At 40.0% G+C, this 16,363-nt stretch overlaps 1 protein-coding gene across 1 annotated transcript in view; it reads right to left on the reverse strand.

The window, feature by feature from the left end:
• RECK (reversion inducing cysteine rich protein with kazal motifs) overlaps positions 1-16,363 on the reverse strand; it is a 1,724,192-nt gene that overhangs the window by 135,657 nt on the left and 1,572,172 nt on the right. The window contains exon 18 of the mRNA XM_044065108.1: positions 812-1,022. Within this exon, the coding sequence (XP_043921043.1) occupies positions 812-1,022 (211 nt within the window). The remainder of the gene's footprint in view (positions 1-811; positions 1,023-16,363) is intronic.

The raw sequence follows: 16,363 nt of genomic DNA on the forward strand, positions 1-16,363 counted from the left end.
GCTTTTGGGCTTTGTATGACCAACCAATGTGTAATTACAGAAAGTGACCTTTTCTTTACAATAACCATATTACAATTTTCCACCATTAACTAATTTCAATTAGTTGTGATTACAGACAAGCTACACAAATCTTCTGTAAAAGTTCCAGTCTACTACACCATTTAACTCATAATACTGCTTTTAGAATGAAAGAAATAGCAACATAGAAGGAGCTAGTAACAATGAGTAACTATTGTACATTACAAAAATTTATATTATAAAAAAGCTACTTATGGAACAGTTCATTAGTGGCAAAAAGGGGAGTCAAGAGTCTGCACTCACATCTAAAAAATATTAGTTGACATAATAAAACACTCAAATCCTGAAATGTAACAGCAGACTTAAAAACACAATATTATGGAGATGACAGTTTTCTATTAAGGTCCATTTCAGTGGCAGCTGTTCAAAGAAACACTGGTATGTTAATTACACACATAATCTGTAAGAAAAAAATCAAGTTAGCTTGAAACCACATGATATAAATAAAGGATGTGATTTCACAAGCAGATGCCAAAATTTGTGTTTAAGAAGTACTCCATATGATACAAAATATGAACAGAAAACTGAATGTTAGACATATGTTTGTATTAAATTCAAAGACAGAATATAGCTACTATGCAAAATAAATAAGGAACAATGGAGATTACCAAAAGCAAAACATATTACATAAAACAAAAAAATGCAATAAGCATGTGTTCTTTCTGGACTTTTAAATGTATAGCAAGTAATGTTTCTGATTGCAATGCTCTACAAATCAGTTTGCTAGAATTACCTGGTGGAACAACAGGTTTGCATCCTTCAGCTGAGAGGGGTGGACAAGTAATGGTGGCACATGCACTTTGGGAACCATGATCATAATTAACACCAACAGCTTGGCACTGACCACTGTAATCCACAGCAACACGATCAGCGTAGGCAGCACACATATTGCTATATGTTTCTCCATTGTGACCACAGACAAGATCAAAGGGTTTACACATTGGCTGAAAAAAAAAACAAAAAAAAAAACAAACTAAGCAAGTCGTGCAAGTGTTCATTTTTGAAGTAGCTAAATGAAAAGCAGAATTACTTTCCATATTTTTAGTCTTGGATGTTTCACAATACACATTAACAGGTGTTGCAGATTCATCTGAGACCAGCTTAATTTTTAAGTTCTTAAAGACAAACATACTGCAATGGTTGATAAACAAGAAAACAACTGTGCAAGCCACACAGCAGTGTAAACATTGGCTCTAGGTGATTTGGTCACATTGACTAATGTTGATGTGACACCCAAACCCTGTGTAAAAATGAAAAAAAGGAGGATAACAATAATAATGACTTGTAGCTGCTAAGAGTTTACCATCAATATAAAAGACATTCAAAAGTGAAATCAAGCTGGTCTGCTGGTACAGAAGTAAAGGTATATATTTATACTGCCGGAGATGCAATTTTATGAGCCTCGGCAGCCAGCATATTCAGATGAAGGAAACAGATGTTAAAGCTTTCGACCCATTCTCCCTTTCTAGGTAAGAATGTGGGATTTGAATACTGCATTTGTGACACCAGGCAGAGGCCAAGAAGCCTAGAATGGCAGTGCTCATCAGACAGCTGGCAGGGAAGCTTGACAGGGTGGACTGGAGTATGCACACAAAGACATGCAAATTTGCTCACTGCCATTTACTGGACGCAGGAATCATAGATTAGGATCTATGACTAGGTGCCAAAAAGATGACACTGCCTGGTCACTCCAAATGATGCAGTGATGATTTGATGACTACAAACCTCAATCCCTAGCCTCAGGTGTCTGCAGCTATAACACTATGTTTTCAAAGATGCTGATGCATATAACTAGGATGGGTTAGACTGCAGGAAGGCTAGGAATGCATGGCCTGAAGAGTAATGATGAGGGTGAGAAAAGGGCAGCAGAAGATCTGTGGAACACAGAAGCTGAGCAGGAAGGAAAACAATAATCAATTCTTTAAAAAAGAATGAAACCATGCATAATTTAATAATCAATTCTTTAAAAAAGAATGAAACCATGCATAATTTAAAACTTGCAAAACAGAAAAATCATAAAATGCCAGTTAAAAATAAGTCTACTGTGGGCATATAAAACCAATGGTAACTTATAAGTCTTCCTAATCAACGGCATCTAGAACAAATAACAAATCATATCTGATATATACTTTCTCAGACTCAAGCCAGGACCTTGGAGTTTACTATATTAGGGATAGAAAAGAGTAGAGTTATTTAATTCCCAGTTTTCACCTTTATTGACTTTTGGTAAAATAATATATATGCATTCACAACATTAGACATAATTTGTGTAGCACACCCACGTAGCAACTGCATATACATGATATATAAGGACCTACATATATGTATGTACATGTGCATTTGTGTGTGTTTAAAATATATCAATAAATATACACATATATATATATATATATATATATATATATATATATATATATATATTCTCTCCTAAATCACTACATTTCATATGAAATAATAATCCTGGCTGATGTCAACATTGATTGGCAGACCTTGACCAGTGACTCCCCTAACTTTAGTATTAATCTCCACAGCTTCACACAACTTATTTCAACCCCTACCCACTACAGCAAGACAACCAACTCCAGCTGTATCCTAGACTGGATCCTAGTATCCAATCCAAACTCGTACCACAACCCTAAAACTCTACCTGGTGTTTTAAGTGGCCACCTTCCCATTTGCATTCAAAGGTACTCTCCTCAACACTTTAGACAACATAAATACAAAGAGTGCCATAGTCTTACTAATTTCAACCCTGGTGAGTTCAACAATAGACTGGTTTCCACAAACTACTCCTTCCTATTAAACCTACTCCTTAAGGATGTTGTACACAAAGTTAACAGTATTTTTCTTGACATTCTCAATTTCCTTGTTCCTCTTAGGAAAATCAGAGTAAAATCCTTCTTCACACCTTGGCTTTCTCAGTCTACCCGCTCTCATTATACACAAGAGAGATAATGCATGGAAAAACTGGTTAAAATTTAAATCCCTCATTCACCCTCAACTCATATTTCATTGACTCCATCAGCAAACTAACCAAGAATAGTCACACTACTGAGCTCACTATTCTTCCCTCTCCCTCAGGCCATAAAACCACCTTTTCACTCAAATCTGCCCCTACTGCCTAGATAAAATCACTACTAAACAAACTAAAACCGTATTCTCCCTCAGCAAACAATCTACGGTCCCCTCTATCTGGAAACAATTCTACACTATACCAATCCACAAAGGAGGCCATTCTACTGACCTCTCTAACTACAGGCCCATAGTCATTCTGTCTCCCCTCTCTAAAACTAGAAAAATGCATATACAAACAGTACATTGATTATCTTCTGCAAGAAAATCTACTCAGACCTACCTAACATGGCTTCCACCTAGCCATAGCACATCCACTGCTCTAATGTCCTTCACCCATACAATCTCTCAAGCCAGAGACAACAATAAACTAGTATCCAATCTATTTTTAGACCTCTCCAAAACCTTTGACACTGTATCTCACCCCAAGCTCATCACTAAAATGTCTGATATTGGTCTCTCTAATCCTACTCTTAGATTGTTCTCTAGCTACCTTATCAACAGACAGCAATCCGTCAAATGGCTCTCTTCCTTCTCACCCTTCCTCCCAGTTAATGCCAGTGTACCTCAAGGATCCACTTCTGGAACTCTTGGAACTCCACTATTTAACATCTTCACAAACTGTCTTTATACTTCCTGTTCTCAGTTTTCTCTTGGACAATATGCAGATAATTCCACTGTCATCTGCACTTCTGATAATCTTTCACATCTCTACACTTTAATCCAAAACTCCTTCAACTCCATCAAAAGATGGCTAACTGAAAATCAACTTGTACTTAACCCCCCCCCCCAAAAAAAAAATAAACTTCTCTTGTTCCTCCCAAAATCTCTTTTTCATCTTAAATCTTCATTTACTATCACATCCCCTGACACCACTGCAATTAACAAAGAAACACACACCAAGGTCCTGGGCGTATAATTGATGATCAACTAAAATTTGATCTGCACATCCATAATTCCATAAAAAAGACCCACCATAAACTTGGCCTGTTCTACAGAAACAAAAAAAATCTTCATCAAGGACTCTAGACTTTCTCTAGCCATTCTTCTTCTTCCCAGTCTACTATATGCCTCACCGATTTTAACCAACCTACAATCCGCTCTAAAGTCCAAATGTGAACTCATCTATAACAAAGTCACCAGATTCGCTGATAAACCCTACAACTCACACCACTGCCTTTCTCTCATATCATTGAACTGGCTTGAACTTCCGCACCACCTCTTACTAGCTCAACTACTCCTTATTCACTCCTTTATCAACAAACCCACCTCCTGCCCCACCATCTAATTCCTCATCTCCTTCTATACTCCAAACTGCACTCTCCGCAGTGCTGGTCCACTTCTCTTGGAAATCTATAAGCCCAAAAGAAAAGTTGGCCAACATCTCTAGTAGTCACCACTGTCTCTCACTTGCTGAACTGGGCTGGCTTGAACTCCTTCACCTCCTTCAATGGTATCAACTCTCACTCGCCCACAAACTAGTAAATCATCCACTAAATGTCCCATCCCTCCAGAATCTACTCCAACCCTATCGCACCACCAGACCACTAAGATCCAGCAACAAAAATCACTTGCAGATCATTAAAGCCAATAACTCTGCTGGTGAAGCACTATTCTCTTGCACCATAGCCAAATTATGGAACTCCCTCCCACCCACAATTACCTCCATACCATCATGCACCCATTTCAAAACTTTACTAAAAGCGCACCTAAAAACATGTTGGCTATGCCCTTGTAACTCCCACTCTTAATATCACCCTCCCCATCCAACCACTACCTTTCTTTCCACTCCACTAACTACCTTGATTATATCAAGCTCAGATGGTCATAAGCCAGTACTTATTATACAGCAGGAACTTCTTCTTGTAACATTTGTTAATGTCTGTTATGTACTTCACAGATAAAGATTCTAGTTGTCTACTGATGTACTATGTTCTTCATCTGTAAATATGTTGTAAGTAATTGCGATGTACATTGTTAATCGCTATGTAATCCAATGTAACTACTGTCTGTTTATTTTAACTGTGGAGCTTTTCTCCCCGGGCCTCCACTGAAAATGGACCTACATCCAGTCGGACACTCCTAGTCAACAAATATAAATAAATAAATAAATCTCTACAGCTACTCCATGGCCTCAGCTTGGAACAAGCTTCCTCTGTTCGTCATTACTATATCCAATATCCTCAACTTCAAAAAAGCTTTAAAAGAGTCTCTACTAAACTCATGGACTTGGTCCTGCCAAAACCCAACCTAACGCTAACTCTTTACTAAATTGTATTTTTATTCCATATTGCCTCAACCTAGGGCTTGCCCATTTGCTTTATTTCTCTAGTGCACGTTTAAGATTCTCTTAGTATCTTTACTTACTCACACATGTCTTTTATACTCATTTCATTCATTGCTTGAGGATTGAACTATTTTGCACTTACTGAGAGATTTTATTGGAATGTATAATTTTCTTTCATATTTAATGCTTGTCGTGTCCAAAGCTTTCAGTACTTTATGGTATTTCTGTTTTTGTAATTTTTCTGTATGCAGCTTTTCACCCTGGCCTTCGCTGAAAATGGGCTCATGCTCATTCAGACGTACCCGGTTAACAAATGTCAAAATAAATAAATAAAATAAAATTTATTTTAGTACGATAGTAAGCAAATAAAGAGTTTTACTGAATAGGGATTTACACAGTTTCCTCAGAATTTTATGGCTAGACTGTCAAATGGGTGATTTCTATTATTGTCCTAAAGTAAGTTTTTTTTAGTTTTTTAACCCTGTCAGTTAATTTGTTGCCTTATATTATAGTGGAGTCAGGGTTTGTTTGGATTCATAACTTTCATAATTTAGTTATGCTTTTTCTTAGTACGGACATTTAGAATTGGATCTGTTTTGCTGGTAATGCTACTCTGATTCTCTAGTTGTGGATCATGTTTATTTTATTTTTCACTGTTTATTTACATTTCTATTTTAATTTCAATAAGTTTTGTTTTTAAATGTTTGATTTAGGTAGACATTGCTGATTTTTTTGGGATGGCATGTCTGTATTTTGAATGCACAATGCACGTTGTTTCAATTTTTTCCTTAGAATATATGGGATGGCATTTTCTTAAATAATGACACAGGTACAGTGTACAAGAATATTTGATGACATTAGTAAGATAATTTTTTTTGCGTCTTTCGGCTTTTCCCGGTTAGGGGTCACCACAGCGGAACTCAGGTCCGCTAATGATTGGTAGTTGACTTTTACGTGCCGAGTTACCATCCCTGATGCACAACCTTCAACGAAGGTACGCCCATTCATGCATGTCTCCACGCAGAAGATGCTTTAGCTGAGAATCGAACCGGACAGCGTCTTACTGTGAGGCGACAATGCTACCGCAGCACCACCACCGCGGGTTCAATAAACAAAACTTAGGAACAATTCAGTTTGAATAAAATATTTTTCCAGACAAATATCTAGATCCATACAAATCTCTATCTATCTACAGTTGTGCTTTTGTCTACATCATCGGTACATATATAGATAGATATACCCATACACATACACAGGTAGTAATCTGTGGTTTACTTACCTGACCATATTAGTAAAGACATGTGAGTCATTATGGATTCAAAATGCCAGTGTGCTGGAAAAGTTGTATGTCCTGATGGGATATTTCCAGTGTGCTAGAAAACTTGTATGTCCTGATGGGATATTTCAAATATCTCCAATGATGCCTTCATTAAGACAGGTTTGTAGTTGGTTTTTCATAGATGATATTACATTTTGTTAAGGTCTTTTGGAATTGGTAATATAAGCATTTGCCGTGGTGAGATCTCTTTTGTTTGGACCTTAAGAAAGACAATGGTGTGTTATGTGCAACTGGAGTTATAGATGGAAGATAAACTATTTAGCATGGCAGTACTACACAGTGCATCATGGAATAGCTGCTTACTACACTGTTTCAGTTATAAATTACCAAGCAGCTCTTCCCTGCTGTACTGTGTTCCATCATCATAACACATGGAGACTGACAAAACATATTAATTCATTTAGCATGACAGAGGTGCTAGGATCATTACTACAATATGGTAATATGGGGATCTGGCTTTGTATGAGCTCCCAGTGGTGGGAAATCTGCAGCATCACTGTGTGGAGAATCTGAAAATGTATGGCTGTAGTAGAAGGTTTGCCTGCACCACAGGGAAGTCCGGCTTTAATAGAAGGTTTGCGTGCACCACAGGGAAGTCCATTGCTGGCAGTGTTTTTCTTCTATGCAAAGGAGTTTCTGTTTTGTGGTCAGTCACTAATATTGCTGTTTAGCTATGTATGATGAGCCACACTTCAAAAGGGAAGGGGATTAGCATGTCAGATGCACTATACCAACTGTACATACACTATTCTGTCCCTGTAAGTCATGCAGTTAGGACAAACTCGCACATACATGGTGTAGTATTTGCTGAATCTTGTGAGATCATGATGGGACCAGCTACATGTGTGCTGCATTAACAATGGGGCAAGTCAGAGTACAAAGATCTAACTCCATACGTGGCTGTCTGTATGACTCACAACAGCGTTGGTACACCATTCTAATGCTTATTACCCCTTCTCCATAGGGCACAGTGCTCATAAATTCCACAATTAATGTACGTTAATTGGGATAGCAGACTGTACCATGCACAATACAACATATAAAATACTATAGCATGATAACCTATGTTATGCAAGATGCTTGCATAACTACAAGCCCATGAGAAAACAAATTCAAAAAAATTATAAGAGGAAAATAAAAATCAAATAAGATTAAAGCAGTCTTTCAGCTTTTCCCGGTTGGGGTTGCCACAGCGGAAATCCGGTCCACTCATGATTGGCAGTGGATTTTACGGTGCCGAGTTGCCAGCCCAACGCCCACCCTTCAACGAAGGCATGCCCATTCACACTCGCACCTACCTGCATGTCTTTAACATCACTCGACCGTGGGGAGGACATACAGAATCCACACATAAGGCGCTCCAGCCAAGAATCGAACGGGAGAACCTCTTGCTGTGAGGCGGCAACGCTAACCGCTGCACCACCGCAGCTTAAGATTAAAGCAGTAATAACTACAAAACATCATAAATATTTAAGTCAAAATATTAATCAGGAACAGACAGAAAGTAACAACATAAGCAAATGGGATTCACACATAAATTACAAACCATTTTATAGTAAGCAATGCATGATTGTAGGGTTGGGATATTTTCAGAGAAACTCATTCAGTGAGGCGAGAAAAGCATCTGCAATCTGCTGTTTATTTTATCCAAAAAAGCAAATTTGATGCAAAATTTCCTTATGATTAAAGCAATTTCTAAATGATGCAGGTGACGAATCCCATGTCTTTGGGCCATGAAGTGAGAAGGCATGGTTACTGGTTCTTAAATATTCAGTTTGCATGTGAAGAATCTAAGCTCTAATAGACTAAGATCAAAAAGAACAAGGAGTTTACTTTTGGTCTCATCTTATAGGGTAGAGGAGAGATATAACATAGTTTCAGCACTTTAAATATTAATTGTACATCACAGTAGCTATGCCTATTCCCTTAGTAGAAGCCAGCTGACTCTATGTAAGGTGACATTTTGGTGCACCCTTTCATACAGACTGCTGATAGATAAGTCATCACAAATGGCAAACCATATTTTATCTGGGATTATAATATGCCCTTCTTAATGGCTATTCTTCTGAACTAAGGAACGTAAATAGGTTGTGCCAATTGGGACTAGTCCAGTCAAAAAAATAATCAATTAGTAAATAAATAAAAATTGGTTTTATTTATTCTGAGTTAAACAAGATTGTGTTTCATAACAAGCCATTCACATACCTAGGTACGTAAAGGATAAGACAGTTTCTAGTTTTAGTTGATGTGACTATCTCTTACTTGATGGAACCTGCTTGAGTTGGAAGGGGTACCACAAAAGTTGTTTTAGTTTACCCAAATTAAGAATAATCTGTTTAGTCTTAAATCAGTAAATTGTGGGTCAAGATCATGCTGGAGATTTAATTAATGTTATGATGTGAAAGAGAGAGAGAGAGAGAGAGAGAGAGAGAGAAAGAGAATGAAGACAAATCAATAATATCATAATCAAATAAGATGAGGTATTCTGTGACAGGAGATCTTTGCACAGAGATCTGACATAAGCGAGAAGGAAGCAAAGGACTGAATCTTTAGAAACACGTGATCATATATTAGCAAGACAGGTTCAAGAGGATACTTAATTAGTTATTACAACATGGACTGGATCCAAGTGACCAAAAAAGTCATATATTATACCCATCTTTAATGGAGGTGACAAGCAGCAAATGGTGATTTATAGACCAATTAAGTTTAACTTTAATTACAGGCAAAAGCTTTGAGAGATCTATATTTCAACATTCAGTTAAACTGAATAAATATATATATTCCAATTTAGATGATAAGCAGTTTACTAGGGGTAGATTGACCTTAATATGTCAAATCGATTTTTATGCAAAAACAAGTTCTATGAGAGATGAGGAGAAAGTAGACTTGGTCATTCCTCTGAACTGCACAGATTTTCACAGAATGTCCAGATTTATGTCTCTTTAACAGAGAACAATTTGTATAATCTAAAGGTATAACATCAAGTTGGTAAGCAACTAATTTTGTGTCCCTCAAGTGTCAATTCTAGGCCCAGTATTGTACAATATAGTATTTTCAGTATGACCCACATCAAGTAAATTTTGGGTCTGTAATTATGCAGATGTTTGTAAAATTGGGGCAGAGATCAGAAACCCAAAGGAATTGAAATATTTAAATATGTATTTAAATATGTATTTAAATACAAGTCAGTTATGGACATCTAAAACAGGCCTCCAGTTTAATTATAAAAATGTAAAGTTAAACAATTTGGAGACTGTAAGAAATAAAGATAAGTGGGAGGAAAAAAATTGGAGGCTGTTAAATATATTAAGGAATTGGGACACTCATACGTAATGAATTATCCTTTACATTTCACATACATCATATCAAAGCTAAAGCCATCAGAAAGATGGAACTAATATTTACTTCAGTTGACTCCAGAGAACCAAAAGTACTTAAAGCAAAATGAACAGCATTAATAAGACCATTTATAGATTATAATTTAATTTCTTATACATTATCTATCACTGATATTGTGATCATCAAGTTAATCCAAAGGAGATATACTAAAAGGATTAAGTATATGAAGAATGTTCAACACCGGAAGTATACCCCTCACTGGTGAGATCAGATCATAAACTAATCTCGCTGGAGGTCCTCATCCCGCCCCCACCTGAAATAAAAAAGACCACAGTGAAAAACTTCTCAAAAGCCGACTTCACACTTCTAAAAACTAGTGTGGTCTCCTTTAAGGCCCCTGAGCCAGTGGTAAACATTACTCAAACCGCTGAATCACTTACAAATGCCTTCTACCAGCACCTACAGGACTGCATGGATCAGGCAATCCCAAACAAAACTAAGACTCTTTGTACCAAAGGCAAGCGTCCAGTCTGGTGGACCCCAGCCATAAACAAGCTCTACAAGAAAAGGAGGAAGCTACTACAAGATAGAGCAAAATCCTTGAAAGGTAAGACACCTTTGATCATTATAAGTAAAAAATTAAGAGCTCTCATAAAATCATCCAAGGCAAATTTTGAGAGAAAAATCACCAAGGACTCAAAAGACAATCATAAGGCCTTCTTTAGCTATGTTAGAAACCTAGGAGGAAACTCCCAGATATGCTCAGAATTAGTTCAAAATGATGTGAAGATTACTGAACCTACACACATTGCCAACATACTGGCTGACAGGTTCAGTGCAAACTTCCCCCTCCCCAAAAGGAGATATCTATACCAGAGGATTGTAGCCCCCCCAAACATCTCCAACGCCCAGGTGAGAACTGCTCACTCCAAGGCAAAAAACACAGCATCCATGGGACCGGATGGTGTCCCTGGCTGTGTGCTCCACGAACTCAATGAGGAATTAAACCCGCAGTTAGGACAGCTGTTTAATCTTAGCCTCACCTCAGGATGTGCACGGCGACTGTGGTCCCACTTCACAAGGGCGGTGTCTCCACCGACCCTGGAAATTACCATCCCATTAGCTTGACAAGCCTTATAGTACAGTTGTGTACACCTACCATAAATGTAGATGTTCGAGTGTCTTCACTGTTGCAGTCATAACTGTAGGGTGCTCCTGCCGGCAGGCAGCCCAAGGTCGGCCAGAATCCCAAAGTCTGGGTCCGGCGTCGGCTGTATAAGCTAGTATCCTGACGTCAGTACGCCTTGGTACATAGCCCTCAGCCGACGCCATCTTCTCCAGCCTTTCTTGCCCTAGATGTCAGAAGTCCCCAACAAATCAAAAATGAATCCAACAAGGAAACACAAATACACCACAAATAAGAGAAAAAGAGGGATAGGAGGGAGGAAACCCCGACTGCAACAGTGAAGACACTCGAACATCTACATTTATGGTAGGTGTACACAACTGTACTATGTTCTTCGTGTTTCAGTGTTGCAGTCATAACTGTAGGGTGGAATCCCAAAGCAGTGTAGAGGGGGAGGAGGCTTTAGATAGAAGAAGGGGAGGCAAGAATACCCTGCAAGACAGCAGAGGCAAAGCCTGCCCTAGACTTAGAAAACAAGGGAGATTGTAGTGCTTGGAAAAAGTATGCACAGAACTCCAAGTGGCAGCTTCCAAGATATCCTTGGTAGGGACTCCTCTGAGGAAAGCTGAAGAAGTAGCAGCTGCTCTAGTAGAATGACTTCTAATGGTCCCTGGAAACTGTTTCCCATGATGAGTGTAACAAAATCTGATTCCATAAGCAATCCATTTGGAAATAGTTTGTTTAGAAATAGGTTTTCCAAGAGAACTGGAGGCAAAGGAAACAAACAATTGGTTAGACTTTCTGAAATCTTTAGTCTTGTCCAAGTAAAATCGTAACTGTCTGTGCACATCCAATGAATGCAAAATCCTTTCCCCTTTATTTTGAGGATTTGGAAAGAAAGTAGGAAGGTGAATTGTCTGATTTAAAGCCACTTCGAAATCACCTTAGGCATGAAAGTAGGATTGGTCCTCAAGGATACTCTGTCCTGATGGAAAATAAGGTATGGTTCCACAGCCATGAGAGCTTGCAACTCTGAGACCCTTCTGGCAGAGGTCAATGCTAGCAAAGAACAGTCTTCCAGGATAGAAACTTAATATCTGAAGATGCAGCAGGCTCAAAAGGAGGCAAAGTAAGTTTTTCTAAAACATAATTAAGATCCCAGGCAGGGACAGGAGGGGTCCTTGGAGGCCGCAAATATTTAGCCCCTCTCAAGAACTGCTTCACCAAAGGATGTGAAAAACAGGAGGATCAGAACTGTAATGCAGAGATAGCAGAAGCATGTATCTTAATGGAAGAAAAGGAAAGTCCTTTAGATAAAAGTTCCGAAAGGTAAAGCAAAATAGAGGAGAGATCAGGAGCCTGAGGATCAGAGCCTCGGTCCTGCATCCAAATAGAAAACCTCTTCCATTTAGAGGCATAGGATTTCCTAGTACTAGGCCGTCTAGCTTCCAAAAGAACATCCAAAACTTGTTTGGGAAGACTAGAGGAAATCAAATTCCTTTGAAGAGCCAAGCTGCCAGGCAAAGGGTCTTGAGATTGGAATGTAGTAACTGACCCTGATGCTGGGACAGAAGCGAAGGTTTCAGTGGGAGAATCCAAGGAGGCCCCGAGAACAGGAGCTTTAAGGTTGGATACCAAAACTGTCGAGGCCAATTTGGAGCAATCAAGATGAGGAACTTGGGCTTGTCCTGTTTTATCTTCAGTAGTACCCGAGGCAGTAGAGGAAGAGGAGGGAAGGCATATGCTGAAAGGTTTCTCCAGCTGAAGGACAGGGCATCCACTCTCCATGCTGTTTTGTGGAAGGACCTGGTGCAAAAGCAAGGCAGCTGATGATTGAGATGGGATGCAAACAGATCTATCTGGGGACATCCCCAAAATGCAGTAATCCTGTTGAACAAGTTGGTGTCTAGCATCCATTCGTGAGGATCTGAAATGTTTCTGCTCAGGCTGTCTGCTAAGAGATTCTGTTTCCCTGGAATGAATTGAGCCTGGAGATGCAGATTCAAATTTAGAGCTGTGTCCCATAAACCCATAGCTAGTCTGCAAAGGAGGTATGAATGAGAACCCCCCTGCTTGTTGATGTACCACATGACCGTGGTGTTGTCTGTGCGAATTAGCAGAGGCCCTGGTTGTAAAAGGTTTTTGAAGGCTAAAAGGGCATTTTGAACTGCCAACATTTCCTTCAGATTGATGTGCCAGTGAAGATGGTCCTTTGTCCAGGGTCCCTGCTGGCAATTGTCTAGAAAGTGTGCTCCCCAAGCATAATCCGAGGCGTCCGTGGTTAGGATTTGAGTAGGTTGAGGGAGATGAAAAGGTTTTCCTTCGTTTAAAGTGCAAGCCCTGGACCACCAGAGGAACTCCTTCTGGAGGCAGGGGATCAGAGGAATCAAAATATCCAGATCGTGGTAATGCTGTGACCATACACTTTTCAGATACCATTGAAGCTTTCTCATGTGAAGCCTTGCGTTTGGAATCAACAGAATGCAGGAAGCCATGTAGCCCAGAGCCTGCAGGAATTTCCTTGCAGTGAGCTGAGATAGAGTTGCCAAGGTGTTGAAAGTAGAAGCCAGCTGAGTTTGTTTTTCTGGAGTGAGGTAGGCCCTTTGTAAGGTTGTATTTAAGAGGGCTCCCAAGAATACCATTTGTTGAAAAGGGATCAAATGTGACTTTTTTATGTTCACTGAGAATCCCAGTAGTAGGAGAAGACATTGAACAAAGTCCAGATGTTGAAGCAGAAGATCTTTGCTGTCTGCCTGAATAAGGCAGTCGTCCAAATAGGGGTAAATCTGGATCCCCTGAAGTCTGCAGTAAGCCACTACTGGTGCCAGGCACTTGGTGAAGACTCTGGGCGCAGTAGATAAACCAAAGGGCAGAACAGAGAATTGAAAGTGCCTCGAACCTGCCTTGAACCTGAGGAATTTCCTGCGTTCTTGTCTGATAGGGATATGCAAATAGGCTTCCTTTAAGTCCAATGTCACCATCCAGGCGTCCTGAGAGAGCATTGGAATTAGCTGTTGCAGAGTAAGCATCTTGAACTTTGGAATTTCCAAAAAGGTGTTTAACACAGAAAGGTCCAGAATAGGTCTCCATGAGTTTTGTTTTCTGGGAACCAGAAACAGCCTTGAATAAAACCCTTTTCCCATTTCCGAGAGTGGAACAGGCTCTATGGCTCTCATGGCCAGAAGAGCATCCACTTGAGTTAAGGCCTCTGACCATTGAAGTTTTGGCAGATCTGGCCAACCGTGAGTCCTTGGCAAAGTGTGAAAGTGGAACTTGTAACCTTTTAAAATCACGTTCAATACCCATCTGTCCTGTATAATATGAGTCCAATTTCTGTAAAAAAGAGACAGTTTTCCTCCGAGAGGGGCGTCCAGGTAAAGGGGTCCTGAAGCCCAACCGAGAGAGTCATTGAGTTTGCTTTCTTTGAGATTGGGATCTGTCTTCTCCCCTTCTAGGTGAAGAAGCAGTCCATTGTCTAGATCTGTAAGAGGTCTGTCCTTGACCACGACCTCTGGAGCGTCTATATCTTCCCCTTTGAGGCCTGTCAGACGTGGGAAAGGACCAATTTTTAGAGGGCCAATTCCTGGAAAATCTAGGAGGCTGAACTTGCAAGAAATCTTTTACAGTCTGCATGGATTTTGCCTTTTCTTCCATCTTTTTAATAACTTCCTCAGCCTTAGAACCAAAAAGAACATCTTGTTGAACAGGGGCATCTAATAACTTAGCCTTAACCTGTTCAGGTAAACTTTATTCACGAAGCCAGGCATGTCTCCTAATCACAGTACCAGAGGCAGCAGCCCTGCAAGAAGCATCCAAAGCATCAAAACCACAATGTAAGCTATGCTTGTTAACCTGTTCAGTAGCATGCAAAACATCCTGAAGTTCCTTATCCTCTGCACAAGCAGGATGGGAAGCAAGCTTTTGCTTTAAAACAGACAAAAGAAATTGCTGATATTTAAACATATGAAACTGGCAATTCAAAGCCCTAACAGACAGGGTAGCAGAAGTATAAACCTTTTTACCCCACCTGTCTAAAGCACGAGAATCCTTCTCAGAGGGAATAGGATTTTTAGAAGTAGCAACCTTAGCAGCCTTAGAGCCCTGAGAAACAGTTTCAGGATCTGCAGAAGGGTTTTTAAATAAAAATAAATGAGAGTCAGGAACCCTATAAAATCTATCAGGCTTAGAAGGAGCAGGAGGCATGGAATCAGGATTCAAATTAGCCTCAGAAAAAGCATCATCTACAATGTCCAAGACAGGAGGGATAGCTAAAGGCCTATGCTGAGGAAGAAGAAGAAATTCTCTAAGCCTCTTTTTGGAAGCAGAATATTCCTGTCCTTCCCAATGAAAATGTTCCCTCATCTCATGCAAGGTTTCCCCAAAGAAAAATCCTCAGGCGGAGAGGCCGAGGGCAAAGAATCCTCAGCATCCGAATCCTCATAAGGGGAAAGGAATAGTCCTGATCAGAGGAAGAAACAGAAGATACAGAAGCCTGGTCAGAGGAATCCAGAGTAACATCCTGTCGAGGCCTTTTCTCAGGAGGGGGATGAGAACCCCTAATCATTGTAAGCAAATCTTCAGCCATCCTCAATAATTGTTTTTGTGTCTTGGGAGTGGATTCAGAAGCAGCTTGAGCTGAAACTTTAGACTTAGTAGGAGTCTTTGTCTTTGCCTTTGCCTTTGAAATAGTAATATGAGTAGGCCTGAAAACCCCCTCAGAAGCCGGTACCTGCACAGCGGTTCCAGACCCATCTGAAGGAGCGACGTCCGAAGGTCCTGCAGCAGTTAAAATAGTGGGCCTTGATGGCTCCCCATGGGAGTCCGTATCGGCCATCGGTTCAGAAGTGGCGGACGACAGGGGCTGCAAAAGCGCCTCACTGACGACAGCCGAACCGGACGCTGGCACCAGCTGTAAAGAGTCCTGTTTGGACCTCGGAGGCCTGTCTTTGTCTTTGTGCTTCTTTTGAACTCCGGTAGTGTCCGACGACATTCTGTAATTGAAGCGTCTGCCAAAATAATTTAAAGCCCAATCGTACCTGCGCTTGATAGTACGAGAGTTGAACCTGGCACAGAACCGACAACAAGAAATGTCGTGGTCAGGGCCTAAGCAAGGTAGACA

Source organism: Protopterus annectens, chromosome 3.part0 (assembly GCF_019279795.1).
Source record: "Protopterus annectens isolate FY-2018-M chromosome 3.part0, PAN1.0, whole genome shotgun sequence".
Classification (NCBI taxonomy): domain Eukaryota; kingdom Metazoa; phylum Chordata; order Ceratodontiformes; family Protopteridae; genus Protopterus; species Protopterus annectens.